Source organism: Saccopteryx leptura, chromosome 5 (assembly GCF_036850995.1).
Source record: "Saccopteryx leptura isolate mSacLep1 chromosome 5, mSacLep1_pri_phased_curated, whole genome shotgun sequence".
In the NCBI taxonomy this organism is placed as follows: domain Eukaryota; kingdom Metazoa; phylum Chordata; class Mammalia; order Chiroptera; family Emballonuridae; genus Saccopteryx; species Saccopteryx leptura.
In genome coordinates this window covers 220,514,184-220,530,373 of record NC_089507.1, presented here as the reverse complement: position 1 = coordinate 220,530,373, position 16,190 = coordinate 220,514,184, and the positions used below count along the sequence as shown (strand labels likewise).

Below are 16,190 nucleotides of genomic sequence, written 5' to 3'. Positions count from 1 at the left end.
GCGGGGTATCCCCCGCGGAAACCGTTCTCTAGCCGAGAGTTCCGAGCTGCGGGTGCTCTGGGTTCCAGGACCCATCTGCCCCGCTTTCTCTGACCCTGAGCCCGGTTACTGGCACTCTATCGCCCGCGGGAAGAAACCTGGGGTCCCGCCCGTTCCCTCCCGCGATATCACCCCCACCTTGGCTTCCATTTCCCTACCTCACCCTGGGACACCCAGAGCTTTTTATTTATTTATTTATTTATTTTTAAGATTTTTATGTGTTGATTTTACAGAGAGAGGAGGAGTGGGAGTGGGGAGCGAGAAGTATACTGTAGTTCCTTCACTTTAGTTGTTCATTGCTTGCTTGTTACTTGTTCTATGTGCCTTGACCCACAAGCCCTAGGATTCGAATCCGGACCTCAGCAACCCAGGTCCACGCAACCACAAGTCAAGCACTCAGAACTCTTTTTAAGACTCAAGTGTAAACCAATCGCTCTCCTTAAAATCTGCAAATGTCTGCCCCTTCCCATGACTTGACTCCTGGTCAGCTCCTCTCTTTATTGTCCCCTGGGTTCAGCTGCCTTTTTTTTTTTTTTTTTTTTTTTACAGATACAGAGAGAGAGTCAGAGAGAGGGATAGACAGGGACAGACAGACAGAAACGGAGAGAGATGAGAAGCATCAATCATCAGTTTTTCGTTGCACATTGCGACACCTTGGTTGTTCATCGATTGCTTTCTCATATGTGCCTCGACCGCGGGCCTTCAGCAGACAGAGTAACCCCTTGCTCCAAGCTGGTGAGCTTTTTCTCAAACCAGATGAACCCGCACTCAAGCTGGCGACCTCAAGTCTCGAACCTGAGTCTTCCGCATCGCAGTCCGATGCTCCATCCACTGCGCCACCAGCTGGTCAGGCTCAGCTGCTTTTCTGGTAAATGCCCCACACTGGTCAGAGCAGGGCCCCTCTGAATCCCCAGCACCTATCACCAGCTGGTAGTCATCAGGGGGTCCCAGGGGCCCACACAGCTCTGTGAGGTTATAGATATTTGTCTGGGCCAACCCTACAGATTCCAAAGACACCAGGAAAATATCGATGCTGCAATGATGGCCCACAGGCAGCTGGCAATGTTGATTTCAGAGCTTCTCATGGGCTTATTTAATGTCCAGATGTTTTCCTGCTGATGGTACATGTGTGCCACATCTGTGTCTATGCTGATGTGTGAGAGGATGCTCAGGGTAGCTCATAACACAAGCTAGCATCCACCCTCACCTGCCTGTTCTGGTGAGGAGACTGTGGACTGTCTACCTTGGCCTCTGAGCAGAGAGCCTGGAGACGATGAAGAGACCTGGCCACACATTGTGGAATGTTCACCAGACATAGGCTTCAGAACCACCCATGCAGGCATTGATAAGTTTGTCCTAACGGCTTCTGAGATAAGTTCTTTTATTGTCCACACTTTATAGGTAAGGAAGCAAAGCACAGATGATTAGTAGATTGCCCAAGGCCAGCAGTTATCAACTCTCAGAGGCAGAAGTCACCCTCTTTGCCTCTACCCCCCCGCCCCATGTGGTGAGAACAACAACATTCATTCCCCCGCCCCCATGAAGCCCAGGGAAGGTAAGGCTAGGATCCAGAGCCTTGGCAACGTTCTAGGTCAGAACTGGAGATGAGGACCTTGAGACCCTAAGCTGGTGCATGAACTGCCTGGTCACACCTCACGTGTAGTAACTGCCCAGCTTCCTATAAATTGTAACATGTAAGTGCTGCTGTACTGAAACCTAACCCTGAGAGATGAGGGGACAGGGAAACTGAAGCTGGCCACAGCAAGCCCCGCTCAGCGGCACAGGGATCTCGATCAGTCAACCAATTTGAACTGAGCATCTGCTTTAGTAGGCTTTGTGGGACTCCAGCCAGGAGATGCCATGTGGACCACAGGACAGATGTTAACCGGTTGCACGCTTGCTTGCTGCGTGTGCACATCAAGGTGTGTTTATATACTTGCCTGCTGGGCCTCGTCCTGGCTGACTCTGATCCTTAGGTGTGTCCTTGTCTTTCACCTTTCTGAGCCCACCTCATCTCTGCAGGTTCCTGAGGTTTCCCCGAGTTTTATTCCTGACCCTGGGACTTAATTGCTTGTGGAGTAAGCACTGGTCTCAGCCTCGGCAGCTCTGTTCCTAGAATGGGAACGGCATTTCATCTGTCTGACTTTCTATTCCCAAAGTGATGCCAGGGGGTCACTGCAAAAAAAGGACCTACCATCTCATCCAGAATCTCCATTTAAGAGAAGCAACCAGACCCTGAGCCCGGAGGAGCAGGGAGGCAGAATACCCACCCACTCACAAAGTGTGCACATCTGTCCTCTATCATCTGGGAACTGTAGTCATTGTCTCATCTTACACCTGAGAAATGGAGGCCCGGAGAGTTAAAAAACCCACTACTAGTCACGGAGCAGATGGCTGTCAGAGCTGGGATTGAAACCCACCTCTGTCTTGCTTCAAAGCCCTTGTCCTAGGCCCTTGGCCGCCACCTGCACTGACCCTCTTCTCTGGGTCAGAGTCTGCTCCTCCTCTGGGATTCCTCTCACACCAGATCCCTCTCCATGTCCGTGACACACCTTCTCCTCAGCACAGATCATGGCACACAGAAGGTGCCCCCCAATCTCCAGCAACCTCAGTGAATAGCTCTCCGACCCCATCCTCACGTACGGCTGCCCCCTCTAGCCTAGTCCACCCTGGAGAACGGGAGCTGTCTCCACCATCCCCCACGCCCGTGCAAAGCCAGGTTGGGGGAGCAGCGGGTCCTCGGTGAGCAGGGGGAGGTTGGGCGTCTGGCTGCAGCACTACCTCCTGCGTCCCAGGCTGATCTGTCCCCTCCCTCCGTCCCTTCCTCCACCCCTTTTCCTCTGAGCCTGCAGCCCCTGCCACGGCCAGGCGCGCGCGCTCTCTCCATCTCTCTCTTCCTCTCTCTCTCCCTCCATCTCCCTCCCACCGCTCGCCGCGCCGCCTCCCTCTCTTCCTTGCTCCCTCCCCTCCCGGGCACTGCAGCATTCGCCGACTGCAGCTCTAGCCGCCACCCGCGCCTCTCCGGCCTCTGCAGCCCCCCGCCGCCGCCGCCGCCGCCAGCACCATGGCCAGCACCGTGTCCGGTAGGCGCTCTAACCGTGGGCTTCCTGGGGCCGCGGCGGGTCCCAGAAGAGGCCATTGTCTGGCCTGGCCTGATGCTGGGGCCGGTTGCGGACCTGTTTTCCCATCTCGGACCCGCGCACTGCAAAGACGCAGGGTGCGGCCGGGCTGAACCCGTAGGAGCTCGGATTCAGAGCCGCAGGGCTGGGGTGACCCCGTGCCCCGAGGGTTGGGATTGCGGCTCGGGCCTGGCGGGCGTGGACCGCTGAGCGGGGCCTGCGCCCGGTGGAGAGCCCTGGGTAGGGGTGTCGGGCACGGGGGCGCTTTGCCCCCTGGTGCGCCGTGGTGCCAGGCCCGGCGCGACTGCGGCAGGGTGGCTCCTAGAATGCGGGCGGCGGCCCGGGCCCCTGATGGGCACGCCTGCGGGGGGCTGACAGTCCTCGGAGGCGCCTGGCGACCGCAGACCCGGGTCGGACCGCGCCTTCCTAAGAGGGGAGGAGGCGGGAAGAGGGTGGGACCCTTTGTGGGAGCCGCAGTCCAGGGCCGAGGGCCGGGTTCTCCCTGCGCCAATGGAGCGCCCCAGAGGGCAGGAGAAGGTGCCGAAGGAGGGCGAGGAGGGGGACCCGAGCTGGGACCCAGGAGAGCGGCGCTCGCACCTCCCGTCTCGGGCCCCTCCTGTCGCCGCTGCGGGCTCCTGGACCACCCTCTGCGACACGGTGCCGCCTCTCCGGTCGGAAAAGCCACCGCCCTTTGCGCAGCGGTTTGAATGGGGGAGGGGCTGCTGCCGTTTCCAAGCCTCCGAAGATGGGGGGGGGTCTGCGCCTCCCTCCCCCGCTGCCCTGCCTCCCGAGCTGCAGGCGCACTGCCACCGGTAGCAGCGACCCCCACCCCCCGCCCCCTGCCCGGTCCACGCTGGGCGCGGAGCTCCCGCAGAGGGGCGGGCACAGGGCGAGGGGTCGGGTGATCGCTCGGCATAGACCGGACGCGGGGGAGATGCCAGGGGACCCCGGGATCGAGGAAGAGGGGCTCCCTCTCCCCAGGAGCGGTCTGCTCCGTGCAGCCGCCCCAGGACCTGCTTCATCTTTGCCCTCGGCCCACGGATGGCGGGGCCCGGTCTCCCCCGACGACCAGGAACTGCTAGCGCTCTGGCCCGCCCTTCCCTCCGCGCTGAGAGCGGGTCTCCGCGGCCCCCTCTGCAGAGCTCACCCGCTTCTGCCCAGAGCTCCGCCCACCCACGTGTGCCCCTCCTGGCCCCGCCCCTCGGGCCCCGCCGGTTCGGGGTCTCGGCTGACGGCTGCACCTGTTCAGGGGCGACCAAGCGCGTCACTGACCCACGTCGTCTGGGGTTCTGGTCCCCCTGGGCTTCCTCCGCTTCTCTGCCCCGTCGCTGACAGTCACAGAGAGATCAGGACCCGCTTTGGGCAGAAAGAGACCCTCCTCCAGCCACCCAGTGCTGCCCTGTCCCACACGGAGGAGGGGCTTTGCGTTTTTCGCTACCACCTGAGCTGTGGGACAATGGGCAGCCACTTGTAGAGAGCACTTCTCTGCCTTTTCTGTCGCTCACCCCCTTTAGTGAAAACCCTGCTCAACAGAGGTCACTCCTACCACTCACCGGACAGATAAGTAGACAGATTAGACAGGGGAGGACACAGTCAAAACCTCTCCTCCGATGGCCATCAAAGCTGGGCACAGACACCCTCTGACCTCAGAGCCCCCTGACACTAGCTCTTTTCTTCTTTGTTAGACATTGGGGGCACTGGTGACCCTTGCTTGGTTCCATAATTTCTCCGGGTGTTGGAGTTGCCATGGGTGTCCAAAGGGAAACCCTAAGTGCAATTGGTTAGCTTTGTTCAGTGGGCCACCACTCTGAAGACAAGCTGCAGTGCCAGCTGGGGAATGCCCTCACACACACAACGTCACCTGGGGCTGGGCCTTTCCCGTTCTTCCATCAGTGCCACCCTAGATAGAGTGCAGCCACAGGGGGCCCAGGCCTGTGCTCATCACCAGCTTCTCCAATCATCTAGCGCCGGACAGATGGCGCGGTGGCCTGGCCTAGAAGTGGCAACATGAGGGCGCCAGGAAATGTGGCCGAACTCAGGCTAAGTGAACTCCAACCCCGGCTGCTCTGTTCAAGGCGTCCCACGCACCGGTGGCTTTGTTTGGTCTTGGTGGCCAGGAGGGGGAAGAGTAGTCATCTGCTGTGGCCTGGTAGCCGCTGCAAGACTGACCGTAGCTTTCTCTTCCTATGTGGACGAAGAGCTCCCACAACCTGCCCTGGAGGGCCTGCCCTGGGGCTGAGCTGCAGTGACTTGGGAAGTTGTGGCCGCCTCTCAGCGTCCTTCCTGGGCACGCAGCTCTCACCTGCTTCCGTGGAGTCATGCTCATTCTAAGCCTTATGCGATTCCATCAGCCGTGAGGCCTTGCACCTGCTACCAAACTTCAGGGCCTCAGTCTCCCCATCTGGCTGGGGGTGATAGTGCTGGTACCTCCCCTAAGTTTGTTCTGAGGGTTGAGTGAAATTTTTTAGGAGAGATGCTTGGCCTGATGTCAAGCAACAGGTGAGAGTGTCCCATCTGTGCCAAGCAGCGTGGATGTGGTGGCCACATTTCCCAGTTTCCTGCCTAGAGAAAAGTGAATTGTGCCACGAGGTCCGCCATGCTGGGACCCGGCACTGTTGGAGGCAACTCTGACTTGTGAGAGATGGGCAGCCTGGGGGGGGGCAACATGCTCCCCTGTTGGGAAGAAGTTCGCAGCAGCCCCCAGGACCCTTTTAGGGAGAGGTCCCCTGCTCTGCTAGTTCCGGACAGACCCCTGTCCACATGAGGCTCCCAACAGAAAAGTGCCATCAGAGGCCTGGGTTTGTGACCAGGTTCCCATCCTGGCAGGCTGTGTGACATTCGGTGGGCCACTTGCCTTCTCTGAGCTTCCTGTCTCCTCTGCACAAGTGAGGCAGACAAGGCTGGGCTGGCCGGCCCTGAGGGTCAGTTGCGAGGATGGGTGTGATGTGCCCACCCATGGGTGCTGGCATTGTTGTGACCCTGCAGCTGTGGGCTGATTTGGTGCCATGTTCCAAGTCTTGCTCATTGAGGATCTAATATTTTTTGCACATTTAACAACAGTTAATATGAAGAGGAAAAGGGAAATGCAATCGATCCAGGTCATGGCAGAGGTCTGTTTTTAACAACTTTCTGAAGCCAGGGAGGGGAAAGGAAAAGAAGGGTGTTGGCGAGGGGTAGAAAAGTCAGGGTGTGCTTTCAGGCCCTGGAGAAGCTTCCTGGCTTGGGCTGTGTCTGTCGAGAGGTGGCCTGGATGAGTCTGGGTCTCCTTCTCTTCCCTCTGCCACGAGACATGACCTTTAAACCCTTTCAGCTCTGAAAATACATGTGTAACCTCCTGTCTGGTATGAAATTGGGCCCGGGCTTGTTCTCCAATGTTCCGCCTGCTGGCCAGTGCCCTCCTCTAACCTGCGGCCAGACAGCTAGATCCCAGAGCAGGCCTCACTCTCCAGCCCCCTCCCACCTGGTTTCATGAGGACCGGTCTTCTGGAAAGGACTGAGAAAAACCAAGCTGGGGAGTCTCTGTGACCATCAGATGCTGAGCTGTGTGTCCCTGTTCGCAGCTGTAGGAGACAGCCCTTCACTTCCCAGGTAGACACGACCCCTGGGCACAGCTGGGACCTATGACATCTCTGACCTCAGCCTCTAGCCCCTGGCCCCTCTCCTCTCTCTCCTGACAATGTAAAGCTCCCACCTGCTCACAGTCCCCGCCCTGCTCCCCGAGTCTCTACCAGCCTCCCTCCGTGCTGATCCCACCTGCTCACAGTCCCCGTCCTGCTTCCCTGAGTCTCTGCCAGCCTCCCTCCGTGCTGATCCCACCTGCTCACAGTCCCCGCCCTGCTCCCCGAGTCTCTACCAGCCTCCCTCCGTGCTGATCCCACCTGCTCACAGTCCCCGCCCTGCTCCCCGAGTCTCTGCCAGCCTCCCTCCGTGCTGATCCCACCTGCTCACAGTCCCCGCCCTGCTCCCCGAGTCTCTACCAGCCTCCCTCCGTGCTGAGGGGATGGTGACCTGGAAGGAACCCTCCCTGGCATTTGTCCATAAAGTGGTTCCTCTTCGGTAGCGAATCTGCAGCTCCCTTTGCTGGGAGAACGTCAGGTTGAAGGTAGAGAGGAGGAGGAACCAGAGCAGCTGTGAGCCCCCAGGTTCCTGGCCTGGAAGGTAAACCCACTCAGGGGTTCTGAAAGATTGGGGGGAGGGTTGCATCTGTTGCTTGGTGGCAGGTGCTGACAAGGTTAGACAGAATCTCTTCCTTCCTGGCCTCTCCCAGGACCCAGGGATATCCTCCCATCCAGACCCATCCTACTCCCTTCTCACCTTAGGGTTGGCTAACCCCCCCCTCCACACACACACACACACACACACACACCAGCCTCTTCTGCCTGCTGCTGCTGGCAAGTTGGCTCTGCCTGGTCTTACACCCCTCAGCTCCCAGCACATGCACTGTGATGGACCCCTTTGCCCCCTTTCTGAAGTTAACTTGTAACAACGCCAGGAATACACAAATAGATTCTGCTTGAAGATAAAATTGATGGGGGGGGGAGGTGAACAGACAAGACAGCGCACAGAGATGTGTTGTAGAATCAGGCACCTGACGCCTGTATAATTATGTGAACCAGGGTCGCCCCGATACATTCAATTAAAAAATATATATAAACTTGACAAGTCAGATCAAAGTCCCCTTTGGAGCCGCACTCCAGCCCCCCCACCCCCCTTCCAGCCTCCTGGAACCAATGAATAAGATACGTTTTTGCACCGTGTGCCTCCACACCCCCCCAAAGGCTCTTCCTGCTGCTTGTCCAGGAGTCTGTTGTGCTCAATTCACAGCCTCTTGGGTTCTTTCCAGTAGAGCCTGCCCAGGCCATCAGGATATTTCGATCAAATAACCTCATTCTCTATGCTGGCCGTGGGAGGGTTCTGCTCCCCAGGAACTGTTCCCTCAGGCCAGGGCCTGATTGTTTCTGTCCTGTGCCCTGTGTCTACACCAACACCCTTCTCAGTTTCATGTTAACTCAGTTTCAAAACATATTGTGTGCAATCGGTTTCATCAGAAAGTCTCTTGCCCATCGAGACACGTGTCCAGATTCTTGTGTGCCCCTTGGAAGAGCGCCGTGGGTGCCTGTGCCTGCTCTTCCCTTCGCGGAAGCCAGATTCGCTCTCCCTGGAGTCTCTCTGGTGGCACAGGGGTCTCTGAGCCTCCTAGACTTTGGGGCCTGCTGGAGCGGTGGGAAGAACACAGGCTACCGGAGGTTGCACGCAAGGAGCTTCAGGGAAGTCACCCCAGCCATCTGGGTCATCTCAGTCGCGTGGAGATGACAATATTGAGCTTGTAGGATCATTGGCCCTGGGGAGACACTGGGACCAATGTACCTACTTTGAGTCCTGGCTTCCCATGAAATACATGATAAATAGCTCAATTATTTCCATTTCCAGAACGGGCATTTCCCCTTCTCCAGCAGGGTTCAGGGCCTCCAGCCAGGCTCACCTCTTTTTCAGTCTGGGCGGCGTCAACACCCGCTGTGGGCTTTGGCTCTGCAGAGGTAGCGGGTGGGTTGTGGTGCTGAACGGACAGCTCCCTTTCCTTTGGCCCTAGGTGGGCGAGTGTGCTTGGGGAGGGCCTGGTCTCCTGGGGTTATCACTACTGCCTGGTAAATGGAAGGGGAGGAGATAAGAGGGTCTGAGGGCTTCCCTCAAGTGTACAGCCCAAGGCAGTGCTGCCTGCAAAAGCTCCACTTCGTGCAGGCCCAGTCCTGAGCGATTCATGTCCCACCACAGAAGGCGAGTTCTGAGAGGGGAAGTATGAGGAGGTCACCCTCACGGGCGCAGGATGGACCAGTGTAGGGCCGAGCTCCGCGAGGACTTGTGTCCAGAGGGCAGCAGCAGGGCAGGGTGATGGGCATTGGGCAGGGCCAGGGTGGCAGAGGGAGTGAGGGTTGGGAAGATACACAGTGACCAGGAAACACAGACACCAAAGGACACCAAAGAGAGGCAGCGACAGAGAGGCAGGGGATGGACAGAGATACAGAGTGAAAGAGAGACTCACAGAAAGAACAAAAGACAGAGACAGAGCAATGCACAAGAGTCAGACAGACAGACAGACAGACAGGGCCTGAGACACAGCAGCGGAGAGAACGATGCAGGAGGCCCCGCAGGGAGGCGTGCCCAGGGGAAGACAGACTCAACGTCCAGAGGGTGGGGAGGGAGAGACTCACAGAAGAACAGAAGACAGAGACAGAGCAATGCACAAGAGTCAGACAGACAGACAGACAGACAAGGCCTGAGACACAGCAGTGGAGAGAACAATGCAGGACGCCCCGCAGGGAGGCGTGCCCAGGGGAAGACAGACTCAACGTCCAGAGGGTGGGGAGGGAGAGACTCACAGAAGAACAGAAGACAGAGACAGAGCAATGCACAAGAGTCAGACAGACAGACAGACAGACAGATAGGGCCTGAGACACAGCAGCGGAGAGAACGATGCAGGAGGCCCCGCAGGGAGGCATGCCCAGGGGAAGACAGACTCAACGTCCAGAGGGTGGGGAGGGAGAGACTCACAGAAGACAGAGACAGAGCAATGCACAAGAGTCAGACAGACAGACAGACAGATAGGGCCTGAGACACAGCAGTGGAGAGAACAGTGCAGGAGGCCCCGCAGGGAGGCGTGCCCAGGGGAAGACAGACTCAACGTCCAGAGGGTGGGGAGGGAGAGACTCACAGAAGACAGAGACAGAGCAATGCACAAGAGTCAGACAGACAGACAGACAGACAAGGCCTGAGACACAGCAGTGGAGAGAACAGTGCAGGAGGCCCCGCAGGGAGGCGTGCCCAGGGGAAGACAGACTCAACGTCCAGAGGGTGGGGAGGGAGAGACTCACAGAAGACAGAGACAGAGCAATGCACAAGAGTCAGACAGACAGACAGACAGATAGGGCCTGAGACACAGCAGTGGAGAGAACAATGCAGGACGCCCCGCAGGGAGGCGTGCCCAGGGGAAGACAGACTCAACGTCCAGAGGGTGGGGAGGGAGAGACTCACAGAAGACAGAGACAGAGACAGAGCAATGCACAAGAGTGAGACAGACAGACAGACAGACAAGGCCTGAGACACAGCAGCGGAGAGAATGATGCAGGAGGCCCCGCAGGGAGGCGTGCCCAGGGGAAGACAGACTCAACGTCCAGAGGGTGGGGAGGGAGAGACTCACAGGAGAACAGAAGACGGAGACAGAGCAATGCACAAGAGTGAGACAGACAGACAGACAGACAAGGCCTGAGACACAGCAGCGGAGAGAATGATGCAGGAGGCCCCGCAGGGAGGCGTGCCCAGGGGAAGACAGACTCAACGTCCAGAGGGTGGGGAGGGAGAGACTCACAGAAGAACAGAAGACAGAGACAGAGCAATGCACAAGAGTGAGACAGACAGACAGACAGACAAGGCCTGAGACACAGCAGCGGAGAGAATGATGCAGGAGGCCCCGCAGGGAGGCGTGCCCAGGGGAAGACAGACTCAACGTCTAGAGGGTGGGGAGGGAGAGAAGGGGCGCAGAGAGTCAGAGACAGATGTGGGTACACAGGGAGCGTGATGACACGTAGAGAGTCAGAGATTGATGTGGGCACACAGGGAGCGTGATGACACGTAGAGAGTCAGAGACAGATGTGGGCACACAGGGAGCGTGATGACACGGACTCCCAGAGACAGGCCCGAGGAGGAGGGGCAAGGGGCAGGAGAGGACGGGGCAGGCGCACACGGGCAGCGGGCTGCTCACGCTGGCCTCCACCCACAGCCTACAAGGAGAAGATGAAGGAGCTGTCCGTGCTGTCGCTAATCTGCTCCTGCTTCTACTCACAGCCGCACCCCAACACCATCTACCAGTATGGGGGTGAGTGTGTCTGCTCCCCCTACCATGGCCTTTTGACCCCCTGGCTTGGCTGGCTTCTGGAGAGGGGGGGTTTGAGGGGAGGGATCACTAAAGGGCTCAGGCCTGTGGGTCCTCCATGAGCAGCCGGACCCCCTCGCTCAGGTCTTGATTTGGGTACATGTTGGGAAGTGGCCCCTCCGCTTGCCCCCTCCTCAGCGGGCCCTCCTGAAGCCCCCATCTGGTCTTGCCCTGCAGACATGGAGGTGAAACAGCTGGACAAGAGGGCCTCTGGCCAGAGCTTCGAGGTCATCCTCAAGTCCCCTTCTGATCTGTCACCGGAGAGTCCTGTTCTCTCCTCACCCCCTAAGAGGAAGGACACCTCCCTGGAGGAGCTGCAGAAGCGTCTGGAGGCAGCTGAGGAGCGGAGGAAGGTAAGGGCACCCCCACTGGTCCTGGTGAAAGTAGCCAGGAGGTCTTGCCCACCATGGACATGGTCCCCAAGGTGCAAGGATGCTCCAATATCCCTGCTTAGTCATTGACCCGGGGTGCAGAGAATCTCGTGGTTTCCTGGATCCCCTCCCGAGATATCAGAACGGACAGGGGGGAGGAAGGATCCCCAGTGGTAGCCAGCTAGAGGGAGACAGAAACCAGACACTGTTGGGGGCGCCCTTGGCCATGGCCTGGAGGGGGTCAGGCGGTGTCCCTGGGACACGAGGCTGGATGGGCATTCTTCTCCTGGGCACAGGGAGGAGAAGGAAGGGCCTCCATGTGCTGGGGGCTGCAAACCTGGAGCTGCTGGAGCTCAGAGGGCCTCTGGGAGAAGTGGGGCGGGCCTCAGGCCCCTCCCCAGACCTTCACCTCACACCAGCCCCTCTGAGACTGAAACACACAGAAGAGGAGGTGCTTTCAGGAATGCGTCCTGGTGCTGGAACCCACCCGAACCCGTAGGACAGGGGCGGTGGCCCCATCTCCCTTACAGCAGGACCCAGGGAGACCTAGAGACTCGGGCTTCCAAGGGTTAGCCTTCTGAAAGAGGCTGGGATGGAGAGAATTACCCCTGGGAGACTCAGGCTCTCTTTGGGGGGCCACCAGGCAGCCCTGGGCTCTTCTGTCCAACTCGTCCTCTCCCCAGCACCCCTGCGGAGCTGTCCACCACCCCCCGCACCTTAGAAAGCTTAGCTGCCTGGCCGGTACCAAGCAGCTCCTTTGTGCTCAGCGGGCAGAGGTTTGAGGGAGAGAGGGGAAACCTCAGTGACAGCCCACACGTTTAGATTCCCTTTGCTCCTCTAACATTCCCTCCCCCAGCGCACCACGGGGCTTGGAGCGCAGAGAGGGACCCAGGCTGCCTTGCCTTGCGCCTGGGATGGAGAGAATCTCGTGGTTTCCTGGACCTCCTCCTGAGAGATCAGAACGGACAGGGAGGAGGAAGGATCCCCAGTGGTAGCCAGCTGTAGGGAGACAGAAAGCAGACACTGTTGGGGGGCGCCATGGCCAGGAGAGGGGGTGTCAGGCGGTGGCTGGATTGGCATCTCAGCGTGGCAGGGAGTGGGCAGCTTTGCGGCTGGGAACCGACAGGGTGAGTGAGTGGCGGAGGAGGGCACGCGGAGCTTTCTGTGCTCACGTCCTGGAAATTTAGCAAAGAGGACGAGGAGGTCACCCTCACGGGCGCAGGATGGACCAGTGTAGGACCCAGCTCCGCCAGGACTTGTGTCCAGAGAGCAGCAGCAGGGCAGGGTGATGGGCATTGGGCAGGGCCAGACGGAAGCGTGGGGGGCCAGGATGGGTGTGTGTGTGGGGGGAGGGGGCTGGGGGGATCCCCAGGCGCGGTGCCCAGGCCGCCGCTCAGCGCCCCTCCCCACCGCGGCCCGCGCAGACGCAGGAGGCGCAGGTGCTGAAGCAGCTGGCGGAGCGGCGCGAGCACGAGCGCGAAGTGCTGCACAAGGCGCTGGAGGAGAACAACAACTTCAGCCGCCTGGCGGAGGAGAAACTCAACTACAAGATGGAGCTCAGCAAGGAGATCCGCGAGGCGCACCTGGCGGCGCTGCGCGAGCGGCTGCGCGAGAAGGTGCGCGCCCGGGCGGGGCCCCGCCATTTATTGGGCCCAGCAGGGCACAAACGGAGAGCCATAAATAACCTGGGCACAGTCGCTACTTTTGAAGCGCTTTGAAGGAAAACGCATCCGGGTGTGAACTGGGAGAGGGGAGGAGCTGCTTTGGGTTGGGGGCCAGGGAAGTCCCCCAGGAGCCCCTTCCTTTAGAGGGTCCCCGCCGCCCGGTCCCGGCTTGGGGCCAGCCCAGAATGCGGCGAGACCCTGCCGCTGCGAGTTAAGGGGAGCGCAGGATCACGCTCTCATTACCCCCGCCTCATCCCTGCAGGAGCTGCACGCGGCCGAGGTGCGCAGGAACAAGGAGCAGCGAGAGGAGATGTCCGGCTAAGGAGCTTTGGACACCGCGGCGCCTGGATGCTGAGCCGAGACAAGAACACGTTCGGGTTTTGGTTTTGTTTTGTTCAACTCTGTCTAGATGCAACTTTTGTTTCCGCTCCTTCCCTCTCCTCCCGCACTCCCAGCTTCATGCTTCTCTTTCCGCACCCTGAGCTGTCCAGTCCTGCGGCAGCCGCTCACCACCTCTCGGAGGAGCCACCAGGCCGTGGCACAGGGTCCCTCAGTTCAGGCACCAGGCTGGGCAGCGGCTGGGTCCCCTCTTGGTAGCTCTCTTAGCAGATGTGATGGTGATCTCAATACATCCAGTGGTGGTGGCAGGAACACACCGTCCTTCTGCTGGGTTGTCCCAGGAGCACCTTATCACTTGGGGCACACCCGAGTGAAGGCAACACCACCCACCTGCAAGTCCTCTGGTGGGGGAGGGGCTGGGCACACAGGATAGGGAAGAGGAAGAAAGGATCAGGCGCAGATGGACCTCTGGGCAGTGTGGGGCTGGGTCACCCGGCCAGGGTGCCCAGCTCTGGGAGTATGTGTGCAGTGGAGCTTTGTAGAACTGGTGGGTGGAGGATGCAGCACCATTTAGTGTGGTTGCACAGGGGTCTTCTGAGACCACCTGGCCTGTGATGGACACCCTGGACTGGCCTGGGAGCCTGTGATCATTGTCTGTGGCTAGAGTGGGGGCAGTGTGGGATGTAGCCTAGCTTGAGTCTTCAGGGGAGTGGGCATTCTCTACCAGGGACCCAAGAGCAGGCTACTGCGGTGTAGAGGGTGTCTGTAGCATGACACCCCCTGCTGGCCCCTCCTTCCAGACATGCCACCCTTCCAAGCCAGGTACCTGTGGGGAAACCCCAGCTGCTGCCATTCCTCTTCTTCTCCCCCAAGCTTTGCAAACCTGTCCTTAGAGCCCTTTGGAGTCTTGCCCCCCCCCCCCCCATGATGCTTCTGGCCACAGGGCTTTCAGTGTCACCTCTGGCCAGGTGTGAGTGGCAGCCGCAGGTGCTCCTTGGGGAGGCCCTAGCAGACAGTAGGGGGCAGGGGCCAGGGTTCCCAAGCCACCTCCCCACCCTTCACATCCCTGGCTGGTGGCCAGCTCTGGCCAACCTGCAGGTTGGAGGCCTGACTCTAGGCCTCTCCAGCCAAGACACTCCTGAACTAGGTTCCTTCCCCTCCCTCATCCCAGCCTTTGAGGACTGCCACCTGCCTGGACATGGGGGTTGTCCAGTTTTTGACCCGTTGCAGTATTCTGCCTTTCTCCACGGCGGTCCTGCCCCATAGCTGGGTACTGGCAGCAGGGTTTCTGCTGACTGTTCTCTGGGAAGAATGACTAAACTGACTAAAAGGCCTTGCAGGACTCAAGAGCCAGCGCCTCAGAAACTGGGCGTTGCAGCCCCCGGGGACCAGGTTCCATCCCACAGAAACCAGCTGGGGCCCAGCCAGGGGGCAGGGTAGATGCTGACTCCCTGCATGGGCACAGGGGGGACATAGGGACCTAGGCCCCCTCCCTGCCCCCACTGAGACAGCCTCCAGAAGGGGTGAGGAGCCTGGAGTGGAACCCAGCTGCGCCCACCTGCAGCTTTGGTGGGACTCAGAAGGGACCTGCGTGCGGAAAGGGAGCTGAGGGCTGGGTCTCTTTTAGCCGTGGCCGCTCTGATCCCGGAAGCCTTGTGTCAATGCACCCATCTCATCCCGTAGTGAAAGTGAACTTAAAAACTAAATCAAATGAACAATTAAAGAAAAAATAATAGTCTGTGTGTTTAAGAAACAGTTGCACCGTCCCAGTGTGTCCTGCCCCTGTGGGGTCCCCACCGCCCGTGAGGGAGGGAGCAGGTGCACGCGTGGCTGTGACTCCTACAGAAGTGTTACCAAGCTTGTTTCACCACCACAATTAGGAACAGTTCTAGTGACAATGGCAGTTTCAAGAAATGAGTGTGTAAATGACACACAACCCGCTTTCTCCCTTTGGAGCCCCAGGAAGACAGTGGGGGTGGGAGGGAGGAGAAGGCAGGCTGCCCCAGGGCCCCGGTTCCTGCTGGCAATGTGAACACTCTTCCTGCATCTTCACAAAGGTCACTTCAGTGGCTGCATAAGCACCTATGTTAGGGATGTACTAGGGCAGTGGTCGGCAAACTCAGTCAACAGAGCCGAATATCAACAGTACAACGATTTAAATTTCTTTTGAGAGCCAAAGTTTTAAAACTTTACAGGTAGGTACATTCCTTATCGAGGTAGCGCCCGCACGTGGTATTTTGTGGAAGAGCCACACTCAAGGAGCCAAAGAGCCGCATGTAGCTCGCAAGCTGTGGCTTGCCGACCACTGTACTAGGGCTTTTGAGAAAACTTCTCCCACTTTGATTTCAAGGACCCTTTGCAATCTTAAGAATTTATGGAGGGTCCGCAAAGAGCTTTGTTTATGTGGGTTATATGGATTGATAGTTATCACACTGGGAATTAGAACTCAGAAAATTTTAAATTCAGATATTTAAAAAATATAGTGATTCATTTAAAAATGATACACCTGTTACTTTTAGCATAGAACACTTAAAACAAACAAACACAATGCGATTCCCTTCCCCACAAAGACCTGGAATGGTTGAAGTATATGAAAAAAGCCTGGGTTCATAGACCTCTGTGGTTGGAAGAGGAGAGTATTTTAATAGCTTGTTCTTTATTACCAAACTGAAGCTCAAGGAGTACTTTCTTAAAAGTTGGCTGTAATGGGAACCTGAAACCAACCGGAACT

The 16,190-nt window shown here is 58.3% G+C and overlaps 1 protein-coding gene and 1 long non-coding RNA gene across 3 annotated transcripts; one reads left to right on the top strand and one right to left on the bottom strand.

Annotated features, from left to right (window-relative positions):
- The first annotated feature begins 2,913 nt into the window (after positions 1 to 2,913).
- On the top strand, positions 2,914 to 15,212 carry STMN3 (stathmin 3). Its single transcript, XM_066384422.1, has 5 exons — positions 2,914 to 3,122; positions 10,933 to 11,028; positions 11,263 to 11,438; positions 12,881 to 13,072; positions 13,383 to 15,212. Exons 1-5 carry the CDS (start codon positions 3,104 to 3,106, stop codon positions 13,440 to 13,442), a joined length of 543 nt encoding a protein of 180 aa, XP_066240519.1. The 5' UTR covers positions 2,914 to 3,103; the 3' UTR covers positions 13,443 to 15,212.
- On the bottom strand, positions 11,253 to 13,470 carry LOC136405247 (uncharacterized). 2 transcript variants are annotated; one of them, XR_010751489.1, is made up of 3 exons: positions 13,364 to 13,470; positions 12,359 to 12,455; positions 11,253 to 11,370 (listed from the first exon to the last, which is right to left on the bottom strand). It is a non-coding gene; the product is annotated as an uncharacterized lncRNA (long non-coding RNA). The 2 variants fall into 2 exon arrangements; XR_010751490.1 differs by lacking the exon at positions 11,253 to 11,370 and adding an exon at positions 11,789 to 11,886.
- Positions 15,213 to 16,190: the final 978 nt, after the last annotated feature.

Excerpts from the sequence above, each read along its gene's own strand:
- STMN3 (XM_066384422.1), top strand. Across the intron at positions 11,029-11,262 it reads CACCATCTACCAGTATGGGG|ACATGGAGGTGAAACAGCTG; the intron begins GTGAGTGTGTCT and ends CTTGCCCTGCAG. Across the intron at positions 13,073-13,382 it reads GCGAGCGGCTGCGCGAGAAG|GAGCTGCACGCGGCCGAGGT; the intron begins GTGCGCGCCCGG and ends TCATCCCTGCAG.